The sequence below is a fragment of the Photinus pyralis genome, unplaced genomic scaffold (assembly GCF_008802855.1).
Source record: "Photinus pyralis isolate 1611_PpyrPB1 unplaced genomic scaffold, Ppyr1.3 Ppyr1.4_LG7, whole genome shotgun sequence".
Lineage (NCBI taxonomy): Eukaryota > Metazoa > Arthropoda > Insecta > Coleoptera > Lampyridae > Photinus > Photinus pyralis.
In genome coordinates this window covers 30,474,104-30,485,721 of record NW_022170738.1, presented here as the reverse complement: position 1 = coordinate 30,485,721, position 11,618 = coordinate 30,474,104, and the positions used below count along the sequence as shown (strand labels likewise).

The window sequence follows — 11,618 nt, the reverse complement described above, 5'->3', positions numbered from 1 at the left end:
GATAAACAACCACTGGTGTATTATAGTCTCTTTACCGTTCACAGACTTGTACAGTCATGACATTCCTTTTGTTATTTTAAATGTGCTTCATTATGGATCTGCAAGTCATGCAGAATACTTTTTTAATAAAATGTAAGATAACTTTTTGGGACACATTCAAAGGTTGGAGAGTTTAAATAAGGATCAGGGAAAGATAAAAATAGATATATGTTGTGATTATTTACACACCAATTGTAAAAGTTGGTCCTGTATGGAGTAGGTATTCCATTCAGATGTGGAGCTCGAAGCCTTTCGTTGTAATTCACATTTGACAGAAAACCGCCCACATACAAATATCACTTAAAAACCAAAAAAATGTACATATACATGATGTAATTTTTTTGTCACTCCTCAGCGTTATGAAGAGGCAAAGGTATGACGAAACGTTTGTACAAACTATGTCAAGGTTTAAGATACGAAATTCTCTCTAGGTAAAAAAATAAAGGAACAGATAATTTGTAGAATGTATTTTAAAAAATGACCTTAAGACTAACTTTTCAGTATGAAATACTAATACACTTTCGTACCAATACCTAGGTCCTAAACATATCAGTCAACAACAACGTAAAGTACGAAAAAACACATCAGCCCCACTTGAAACTTTTCACTGGCGTCTATAATTCATCGCGTTCGGGTTCCTAAAATAGCAAAAATTATTTAACAATCCACACGATCACCAAGTAACAGTACCTGTTCTGCGGGTGCAGGGGATGCTTCTGCGTCGCCTCCCTCGCCTTTCTCTGCCGCTTCTGTCTCCGCAGCCTCTTTCTCCGCGGCCTCTTTCTCTGCCTCCGCCTTTTCCGCTGCGGCCTTCTCTTCCGCTTCTTTCACCTCCGTCTCTTTCTCATTTAATTCCTTCAAAAGCGACATTGCCGCTTTCGCGTATTCCAGATCGTCAGTTATTAAAATGTCATCGAAAATCGTTCCCGACTTCACCTGCCACAAGTCCAAACCGACGGCACAGATTTCCCCTCTTTTATACAGATTGGGGTTGGGTGCGTATTCCGGATTGTCGATTTCGGGATGCACCCACTCACCTTTGTAGTCAGGGTTGTCAATTTGCTTAGGAGACCATTCGCCTTTGTAATCCGGGTTAGCGATTATCGGACGTTCCCATTCGCCGTCCATTTCGTCATCCCAATCGTCCGGTTTCGTTGCCTTCATGTCGACGATGTCCGCTGGTTGATCCCAGTCTTCCGGTTTTGTGTCATTGGGATCGGGTATCTGGGCCTCGTCGACCCAATCTTCGGGTTTCGACACAGCGGGATCTTTAATTTTCTTTGGAGGGATGAGTTCCCAATCCTCTTCCAGTTCCCCGCTTTCCACCTTCTCTCCATCGATTAGTACTTCATATGTGTTATCAGGTTTAATAACCCACGTGTAGAAGTGTGTGAGAACATCACTTTTACATTCGATTTCTTTTTTAATTAAATTATTTTTGTTGTCATAATTTATAATTGCGTGCACCTTCTTACTGCCTCCGCAAATGTCTGGACCAAACATGAGAAGGTATGGAGATTCACCATGCATGTCCTTTTGATTAAGATTGCAGTCAAATACCTTCAAGTATCCTCCACCGCAATCGATATTTTGTTCATGCTTTACGGATAATTGAATAACTAAGTCTTTACCTTCTACCTTGAATGCTTTAAACTTTCTACTAAGTGCATAGAATTTTGCATCCTCTGATGTTTTCAAACCCTTATTTAGCTTTTCATCTACATACACTTTCCCTGCTGACAGTATAAATTTGCCAAACTCCTTGTCTGGATGTTCGCTGTATATCCAATTTTTTTCCCATGAATCTAAATTATAATTTGCGTTAAAACTCAGTTATTCCAAGCTCTTTACAATCTTACCATCCAAAAATTTCTCTTCAAAATACACTTTAGCCGAACAAACGTGTAATAAACATAAGACCGCGCTTATTAGAAAATACCGCCTCATTTTTACACACTAGGCACTATCGGGACAATACAGCACAGAGACGTTCTCTCAGTATTTATATGTCCTATACACATGTAAAACCAGGATAACGCCACCACTTGATGTTTGGCATTACTTCTACCCCTGCCAAATGGAACAATTTCATTGGCTCGCATATATCTACAAAACACTTTACCTCAATTGTTATTTATGCAACTTTTAAGCAGGTACCTACATCAGATCGCATAATCAGTATTCTTAGGACATTCGGTGTACATATGGCAATTTTTGATTGGCTTAGCATATAGTGGCGGGAATAATTCATATAAATGTAAGTATTTTAAAACAAATACCTACGAAGTGATTTTTTATTGGATCGCTGTAAGTAGGCACTTATCTACCTACTTGTTTGTTCACATTCAGAATGTTTACTTTAAATTACGATTAAACGATAACCAACATTTTTAAATGCTAACAGGAAACTTAAAATAGATTGCTTGTGCCAGGTATAATATGTGATTATAGGTCACAAGAGAAAAACAAAATTTTAAACTTTCCCATTTGTGTCTTTCCGGTTTCGGCAAAGTAGATACATATTACTCCCTGTGTATTATAACGGTCGAAATTTATCCACTTACCTAAAATATGTTTTGGTCAATAGTGTAAAACATTTGTAATTTCTGTTACAAATTTGTCACTCAATGAGAGGAGCACAAACATATCCGTTAGGTATATGATGTTTTGTATACTCTGCCATTTCTCACCTACAATGCAATCCTTGTCCTTTTCTCTGCACCATTGACCATTTCAAATGAACTTGGGAACAATCATGCCCTAAAAAGTATCACGTGTCCCACACGTCATTTCAAAATGTTTGCCACTAAGGAGAAGGAGGCTCACCAGAATGGACTTGGTTTGAAAAAATTATCAAAGTCCTCGTGTGAGATCGAAGGGACTTCAGCGCATTTTTGTGTGGCAGATCAGTATTCTATTAGCCACTTTCGACTCAACCATCAATAACAGATCTTGTCGAAGGCTACTACATTCACTAACCGTTTCCCACTTTCCGCGTGCACCCGCAATTCGCTTTTAAAGTTAAAATCGTGTCGGGGGCTACCACATTCCCTTTGACGGTAGCCACTTCCGACGTCCCGTTCACCCGCAATTCGCTTCTATTGGCGACACGAGAGACAGCGATTCGAGATTTACGAAACGTTGAACCGCGTGAGTTCGCAACGGAAGGTAAAAGGCGCCCGAAGTTGACTACTTCTCGAAGACGCGCGCGCGCGCCTCGCAAAAGGTCGTTAATTTCACCCCTAGGACAAAAAACAAAATTCCGCCACGCAGGAGCTGTGCGCGTTTACAACATCTTTCCGACGACACCAATTTGAAAAGAATCGGACCAAAACTGTAGTAGAAGATAGGAAAAAACTGAAAAACCTTCACGTTAGTATACTACGCTCGAGGATGACGCCCAGATGTCGCCAACCCCACATCATGTAGCCATGTCCCTAAGGTTGACAAATTTCACGGCCTTGTAGATACACGTACACCCGGTGCCTTTCTACAAGAGTTCTTCTACGCGCCCACATTTGCAGCCAGCCAGCCAGCCAGCCAAAGTGAGATTAAAAGCTACTTTTTACAAATAAATTTGCAAAAATGCGCTAAAAATGATGGCATATCGATCATAAGTACATGAAAAAAGTACATGAAAAATACAAGGCAGGTATATGCAGGGTGGTGCTTAGCGCAACGCAGCATAGGGATTTCAAGGGTAATTTCTTTATAGTCAATTACTAGCTCCCCTAATTATTTTAGAGCAAGTCTAAATACGTTTTTTTTAAAGAAAAAAATACCGCATCTGTTCATACTATTATAGTTATAATTTAATTTTCCATTTTTCAAAACCGTAGAAATCAACAAAATAAAAAATTACATTGTTATAAATCAGTGATGCTTTGGAATTTTTCAACAAACGAGAAGCGCATCGCATTTAAGTTATCGTTGTTTGACGTCGAACGATTTTCATATTTAATTCTGTTTCAACTAACCGACGCAATAAAAGGCATCTATGGGGTAATGTTTTTTTAGAAAATGTAATATGCTGCATCTGCATCAGATACTATTTGTGTATCATTTTCCGGAACCAGAGTACATAATCGAAGAAAAATTGATTTGAGGAAGAATTGTTCTTAAACTTATATTCGGATTTTCCGCTACTGCAGCCAAAACGATGAATATATTGTTGTTTTCTTGATGGTTTTGACGGACATTTTGAACATTATTGCACTTGCAGTTATTTAACTAATTTGTAAACAAGTATAAATTTAAATTTAATCATTGATCATTGCGCTAGGCATCACCCGGTATATACAAAGATGTGATGAAAAATTTAGTACATGAGAAAGGTAAATAATCATCATTTACTAACATTAAATATGGACATCAAGTATTTGTTTCTTTTTAACATCGCCCATTAACAATATGTCGATTAGTTTTTCCTACAAGATTTTTTGTATGTTGCGTGGTTTAAATTTACAAAAAAGTACGAGCAGTCATAAAATATTTTCATATCAAACAATCGACGCCAATGGAAATCAAAATCGATTAGTTTCTAAATTGGACAATTCATCTCCTTCAGTCCCAACTGGCAAATCGAGGCCAGCGTGGTCGAAGCAACATAGAAAATGCAGCACAATCGGTAATGCGAACGTCAGTTTGCACTGAAGAAATTGTGTAAAAAGTACGCCAAATTGTGTTGCATGTGAAAAATCACAAATCACAATAGGTACATTCCAATAGGCCATATAGCTGTTTTCTGTACTACAAGCATCTATGGTTAAAATTTTAAAAAATGTCTCCGTAAAAAACGTTAGCATTGCGCAGTGTGCCTGCACACACCCGATTTTACAATACGGGTGCAAGGGGATTTGTGAGATTTGTCGCGCTTTCTTCCATAAGCGTTAGGCTTCTTATAGTGTTTTTATTCAATGCTACTACCTAATACTATGGTTAAAATTTCAAAAAATATATCTACCAATAAAAAAGTTACCATTGTGCAGCCTGCGCATGCGCACATTAATCGTCAAAAGTTTTCTTGGTTGATGTGCCAGAGTTATAAGCTACCGAATGCCAAAAAAAAACAATCGAACAAAATATATTGAAAACTGTACAAAACCAAATTAATTTTAATTAGAAATTACAATTATTAAATATGTTGCGTTGTGACGTTAAAACAAAATCTAAAATCGATAGGCAGCAAAAATTTAAAAAAGGGAGAACGGCACGCGGTGTTCCCAAGCGGTCACCCATCCAAGTACTGACCGCGCCCGACGTTGTTTAACTGCGGTGATCAGACGAGAACCGGTGTTTTCAACGTGGTGTGGGCGTTGTCGAAAAATACAGTGTTATATATGAAACAATTATAGAATCTTTTCTTAAAAGAAACGCACATGAAAAGGATGTAAACGCGCCAGGAGTTAGTGGATTTGGGCAGGGGCGGACTGGCCCGGGGGGGGGGGGGGGCGATTACCACCTGGCCTGTAGATCAGGTGGAAATTTATAAGTATGTACTGTATTAGCATTAATGTAAGTTTCTTGCATTATTAATAAATTATTAACACTCTCATTGGGGTTGAAGTTAGGTTGATCATTGATAAAATTCTGTTTTTATGTAAGTGTTTAAATGAAGTTGTTGTGGTGCAGTGCCCCCTCCCCCCCAAATTCATTACACACATACTTTAATGGCTCGTAACCTATGCAATTCCACCTGGCCCGTAAGTATTCAGCCCGCCCCTGGCTTTGGGCACACAAAAAGTCGCATGGTTCAAGAATGCAGTAGAAGAGAATCGATACTACCGCAATTACGATCGATTGCAGTGAAAATTCTCTAGATCAAGTGAAATTTGTCAATCAAAAGTGGTGGAGCATATATAGGACCGTCAATTTTAAGAATTGAATTACAGAATATCTAAACAAACAATAGACAACATAAATGTAAACAAATTCTTTAGTCACCAAGGCGGGAAACCATAGCGGTTAGTGACGCCGCGTGCGTCAGGCAGAAACTGACCTTCAAAATGCGCACTTCGTCAATGCCGATAGTTAAAAAACAACTTTCAATAAAGAAAATGTGCCCTTTGCAGCGAGAAGCTGTAGCATTTATTATAACAGCGCGATTTTTTTGGCGCGTTCTCTTGGGGATCCCAAAAATAAACGTATGAGTCACCATTCAATTCAACTGAATTTGGGACATGTTTATTGCAATAATTTATTTGTACAGCACGTAAAAATGTTCCTATTAATTAACCTTTTTCGATACAAAACAATCAATATACTTTTGAGATTTTTCTATCAGATCTTAGTACGCACAAGTCTTAACATAATCAGTCAAATAAACGATGTACACTAGTAACAAAACACTGCACACTATTATATAAAAAATTGTCTCTCGCGCCCAACCTCTCTATAATTCATCATGATCTGGTTCCTGAAACAGAAAAATGATTAGTTGAAAATTCCACTGACTAAATGTTAGTAACATACCTCTACTTGTGGCACGTGGGGTTCCTCAGACTCTGTCTCGTCATCATCATCGTCGTCATCCTCAGTATCATCCTTCTTTTCATCTACAGCTGCCGCCTCCTGCTCGGCCTTATCTTGCTCCTCCTTCATCGCCTTCTCTTTGTCCTGCATTTCCTTCAAGTTGGCGATGGCGGATTTCGCATAATCAACATCATCGGTAATTAAGATGTCGTCGAAGATTGTTCCAGACTTCACCTGCCACAAGTCCAAGCCTACCGCACAAACCTCGCCTCGGTGGTATAGATTGGAATCGGGTGTGTATTCGGGATTGTCGATTTCGGGATGCACCCAGTTACCCTTGTAGTTCGGGTTATCGATCTGTTTCGGCGCCCACTCGCCCTTGTAGTCGGGGTTATCGATCTGTGGAGGTTCCCATTCGCCGTCCATTTCGTCGTCCCAATCGTCGGGCTTGGTCGCGTCGGGATCGGCGATGTGCTCGGGCTTGTCCCAGTCCTCCGGTTTGGTGTCGTCCGGATCGGGAATTGTCGCTCTGTCGTCCCAATCTTCGGGTTTCTTTGCCTCGGGGTCTTTGATTTTCTTAGGCGCAAGTAGATCCCAGTCGGCTTCTAATTCGCCGCTTTCGGCTTTCTCTCCGTCGATTTGTACTTCGTAGGTGTTGTCGGGTTTGATGATTAGTGTGTAGACGTGCGTGTAAACGTCGTCCTTGCACCGAATGTCTTTGTTAATGAGGACATTTTTATCTTTGTAATTGAGAATCACGTGGACTTTTTTAGTGCCGGGACCGCAAATGTCTGGACCGAACATGACAAGGTAAGGAGACTCGCCGTGCATACCTTTTTGGTCGAGTTTGCAGTCGAATACTTTAAGGTAACCGCCTCCGCAGTCGATATTCTGCTCGTGTTTCACAGAAAACTGAACAACTAAGTTTTTACCTTCGGTGTTGAGTGGCTTAAACTTTCTACTAATTGCATAGAATCTTGCATCCTGTGACGTTTGTAAACCTTTACTTTCCTTTTCATCCCCGTAGAATTTCCCGGCAGTTAGCACAAACTTTCCGAATTCCTTGTCGGGGTGTTCGCTGTACACCCAATTTTTCTCCCAGGAATCTAAAACCACTTGCGTTAAGCGCGCTGCCGGTTAAACGTTGGGACAACTTACCATCTAAGAATTTTTCTTCTAAGTATACTTCGGCGGAACAAACGTACATTAAACTTATAATCGCGCTTATTAAAACACACCACCTCATTTTGAAAATTTAATATAAAACGAACTTAAACTTTTAAACGCCACGAGTACCGCAGAATATTTCTCAAACGAATGACATGAACCTTGATGTATATACAGAGGACGTGTTCACGGAAGAAAGCGCTGGCAGTACTTTCCCATATGATATATACGCATTAGACAAAGATAAAATTACGACCTATCGTTCGTTATTAATTTTACCCACGACAGATGGAAGAATCTGATTGGTGCTTATAAATTATACAAGCACTAAACAGAACATACTTTCATCTCCCATCTCTTACACTTCACCTCACTTTCCCGACGTCACTCCGCAAATTAATAGCGACTATTAAACCGTGCAATGTACAGATGGAGGTTTTTGATTGGCCAACCTATAAGCGCGATTATCGTGGCGGGTTTGTTTAAATTTTACCTTCAGATAAGCTAACGATAACAGGTACAACATTCCCTAATTAAATCGCTCTACTTGTTACCTCATAAGTAATTATGATTCAATTTAAAATAAAAACGTAAACAAAAACCAACTTAGTAGTAGAGCTTCAATAGAAGGAAAGTAAAAAAAAATGAATACAAAGGAAACTTGTTCGCCTACATTCAAATGAAAGTAAAAGTGCAGTTGCACCAAAGTTAGCGGGCAAGTTCACTTTTAGACTAATTATAATGTAGATTAACCCAAGAACACATCGATATTACATAGAGGTAATTATCAAACCCAGCTTTATTTATAAAACCACCTTTCGACATACTAATTAGAAAAAAATATATATCATCGGCAACCAGTTTACCTTGAGCTTGCAATGGCATAAAATGATTCAAGACAACCTTTTGTGGTTTCTTTCTAATACTATTTTAGTTAGTATCCTTAAAATTTGATACAACTGCAATGAAAAACCGAAATCACAGTTTAATACCTTGTTTAGAGCGTGAGCGTTCGGTTTAAGTGCGGGAAAAATGTCAACGGTCACAGATAGAAAAATTAAAGATGTGCGCGATATTTGGGGAAGCAAAGAAGATAAGGAGAATCCCAGGCCGTCAGTCGACAATTTGTGTCAAGATCATAGCAGTAAGCACAAGTACAAAACTTTAGAGAGGCATCTCAGTATGAAGAAGACAATTCGAAGGAAAATGATGAGAGATCTTCGGGAAATAGGGGATTCCTCGAATGATAATGACAATAATCAATCCGATCAGGGTTTCCTGGAGCAGATAAAAGCCGATCAGCCACCACCTGCCAATATCGACAAGCCCAGCTTCTGGAAGCGACTAACAAAGGGATGGGGACATTCTTAATTTGGATCTCGTGTGTCAGGTGAAGTGGGTTTTCGTTAGCTTTAATTAGCAGTAAGCGCGTTCTGTTCCTAATTTTGCCATATTCTTGTGACCAATGTAAAAATATAAGGCAATCAAAAATTCGTTACCATTAAATCTCATACCTACTTGCCTACCTGCCTGTTACAATCTTGTGATAAAGCGATGTATATATTCTAAGTTCCTTATTGGTAGGTTTCATGCTCTATGTTGTGCTTATGTTTCATTTTATAATATATAAACCTATAATAGTGTTATCAAGCAAGAATTTTATATAGTTGTTGCTGTTTCATTTTTCAGAATTGTTTCTTCTGTTTTCAAAGATTAGTTTAAGTCGTTTTTTAACATAATAAAGATTATCTTTGTAATTTCTGTTTTACATATAACATTACCACAGTTTTGTAAAGAGTTTGTGGAATTGTTTTATGTTGGGTTTTACCCAAGTAGCACAAGAATTACATTGTCCAGTTGCTAGGGTCGCTATACCTTCAGATACACTGTGCTCTTGAACTGACATTGAACAACGTATTAGGGATCACATATATCCTTCCACCGATTCAAGTCTTACTCACTAAGTACTTATAAAAAACCTTACATGTAAACTTATAAAAACCAAAAAACAAGATATTTTCGTTTGTTTATAATGAAGGCCCTAACATGTTTGAAACCTTTGATATAGATATATGGGTTATATGGTTGTAAAGAGGCTGTTTCGACCCTTTACCGAAAGGACCGCATGTAAATGATAAGAGAACTGTAAACATATAAAAATAGAGGACAAGTCAACGATTGCAAGGAATGCTATTATGACCCTAAGGGAGGTTTGTCGAGAATGTGGGAGAATATTCTGCTTGTTTTAAAAATCTTTTGAAAGAAACCATAGGTATAGGAAATTATTAATGAAGATTAAAACATTAATGAATAAGTTAAATGATGACACACAAATATTAAATTTTGTAACTTTAATAATAATAATGTTTATTGCAATACCAATGTATTACAAAAGGTTACAGGTTCGCCTTTACCACCCAACCTAAGTTTGGACCCTTATGGAAAACGCCCTGTAAATAAACTTTTAAATATTGGGTGGAAAACATGTTCATCAAAGTTTAATTAAATTCGACACAAATGGGGAAGCCTACTGATATCAAAACTTAAGAAGGCAAAAATTTCCAAATGAGATTTTTTTATTATAATTGGAATTTTCTTTGAAACTATACGTTTTGCGTTGGTTTTACATACACGGTGTCCATTTTTCGAGTGCCACTATGGGGATCTCGCTTATCTTAAGATAGACACTTGGTTAAATTAAGGCAAAGTTGCGAATTTTAGTGCTGAATAATAATTTAAAAAGAAATTTATAATATCTTCAATAGTTTTGAAAATATGGCAAAAAATCGAAAATTTATGATTTTCATTTTTAACTTTTTCATGGTAAACCAATTGTACTAGACATTTCTAATTAACACATTATTCAGACATTTTTTAATGGAGATTTCGAATATGGCATCCCGTTTTTAATAACTTTCAAGATAACGGAGAAACACGTGGCAACTTTAGTTTTTTTTATGGGCACCGTTTTGGATTTTAACATTTTGAGATTAGGTCTTTTTTTCTCTTTACAACGATATATCACACAGTATCACATTTTTTCTAAAAATACAATTTTCATTTTATGCGAAGAGTGCTATGCAAAAACAAAACGTTCTTTTGTTGTGAACAAAATGTTGACCTATTTCAAGCAGTGTCATTTACGTTTGTGCTAGTTTTATTGCTAAAATATTATGTATTCTTATGTATTTTGTTCTATTTTGAATTATAATTTTCTTGCAAAGCGAATGTTCAATTCTGTTCATATGAAAACGAAAATACATCTAGTTCCCTGATACCAACGCTGCAACCGGACATATGCATCAAACTGTCACAATAAAAGAACGTTTTGTTTTTCCAAAGCACTCTTCCCAAAAAATTAAAAATTGAATTTTAGGAAAAATGTGATACTGAACCACCATGTGTGATATATCGTCGTAAAGAGAAAAAAAGACGTAATCTTAAAATCTCAAAATTAAAAATGGCGCCCATAAGAAAAACTAAAGTTGCCACGTGTTTCTCTGTCATCTTAAAAGTTATTTAAACCGAGATGTCACATTCGAAATCTCCATTGAAAAGTGTTCGAATAATGTGTTAATTAGAAATGTCTAGCACGACTAGTTTATCATGAAAAAATTAAAAACGAAAATCATAAAGTTTCGTTTTTTTGTGATATTTTCAGAACTATTGATGATATTTCAAATTTCTTTTTAAATGGTTATTCAGCAAGAAAATTCGCAACTTTGCCCCCATTTAACCAACTTTCTATCTCTTACAGTAAGCGAGATCCCCATAGTGGCACTCAAAAAATGGAAACCGTGTATATTAAAAAAGACCTAGAATTTCCGTATAATCCACACCCTTAATATTTGTCTTGACAGTTTTCCTTAGTATTTTTACCTGATTGAATTTTTGTTTGAACTCTACGTTAATTTTGGTTCGAATTTGTGATCACTTTTCCT

General features: G+C 37.5%; 3 protein-coding genes and 1 non-coding gene across 4 annotated transcripts; 1 reads left to right on the top strand and 3 right to left on the bottom strand.

Annotated features, from left to right (window-relative positions):
• Positions 1-491: 491 nt before the first annotated feature.
• Positions 492-2,923, bottom strand: LOC116177281 (calreticulin-like). Its single transcript, XM_031496214.1, has 3 exons — positions 1,899-2,923; positions 730-1,844; positions 492-677 (listed from the first exon to the last, which is right to left on the bottom strand). The coding sequence occupies exons 1-3, from the start codon at positions 1,984-1,986 to the stop codon at positions 654-656; spliced, it is 1,227 nt and encodes a 408-aa protein (XP_031352074.1). The 5' UTR covers positions 1,987-2,923; the 3' UTR covers positions 492-653.
• Positions 2,924-5,240: 2,317 nt separating this feature from the next.
• On the bottom strand, positions 5,241-5,359 carry LOC116177539. The gene has a single exon (XR_004146693.1). It is a non-coding gene; the product is annotated as a 5S ribosomal RNA (ribosomal RNA).
• Positions 5,360-6,200: 841 nt separating this feature from the next.
• LOC116175951 (calreticulin) lies at positions 6,201-7,882 on the bottom strand. The gene is made up of 3 exons (XM_031494338.1): positions 7,669-7,882; positions 6,511-7,616; positions 6,201-6,454 (listed from the first exon to the last, which is right to left on the bottom strand). Exons 1-3 carry the CDS (start codon positions 7,754-7,756, stop codon positions 6,431-6,433), a joined length of 1,218 nt encoding a protein of 405 aa, XP_031350198.1. The 5' UTR covers positions 7,757-7,882; the 3' UTR covers positions 6,201-6,430.
• A 298-nt stretch (positions 7,883-8,180) lies between these two features.
• Positions 8,181-9,740, top strand: LOC116175952. Its single transcript, XM_031494340.1, has 2 exons — positions 8,181-8,457; positions 8,679-9,740. The coding sequence occupies exon 2, from the start codon at positions 8,710-8,712 to the stop codon at positions 9,046-9,048; it is 339 nt and encodes a 112-aa protein (XP_031350200.1). The 5' UTR covers positions 8,181-8,457; positions 8,679-8,709; the 3' UTR covers positions 9,049-9,740.
• The last annotated feature ends 1,878 nt before the right edge of the window (positions 9,741-11,618 follow it).

What these genes read in the sequence shown, in the direction of transcription:
- LOC116177281 (XM_031496214.1), bottom strand. Translation starts at nt 1,986, where the DNA reads ATGAGGCGGTATTTTCTAATAAGCGCGGTCTTATGTTTATTACACGTT. An exon ending in TGAAGAGAAATTTTTGGATG is followed by an intron (nt 1,845 to 1,898) that starts GTAAGATTGTAA and finishes ATTATAATTTAG; the next exon opens with ATTCATGGGAAAAAAATTGG. An exon ending in CCCCTGCACCCGCAGAACAG is followed by an intron (nt 678 to 729) that starts GTACTGTTACTT and finishes TTGCTATTTTAG; the next exon opens with GAACCCGAACGCGATGAATT.
- LOC116175951 (XM_031494338.1), bottom strand. Translation starts at nt 7,756, where the DNA reads ATGAGGTGGTGTGTTTTAATAAGCGCGATTATAAGTTTAATGTACGTT. An exon ending in AGAAGAAAAATTCTTAGATG is followed by an intron (nt 7,617 to 7,668) that starts GTAAGTTGTCCC and finishes AAGTGGTTTTAG; the next exon opens with ATTCCTGGGAGAAAAATTGG. An exon ending in CCCACGTGCCACAAGTAGAG is followed by an intron (nt 6,455 to 6,510) that starts GTATGTTACTAA and finishes TTTCTGTTTCAG; the next exon opens with GAACCAGATCATGATGAATT.
- LOC116175952 (XM_031494340.1), top strand. Translation starts at nt 8,710, where the DNA reads ATGTCAACGGTCACAGATAGAAAAATTAAAGATGTGCGCGATATTTGG.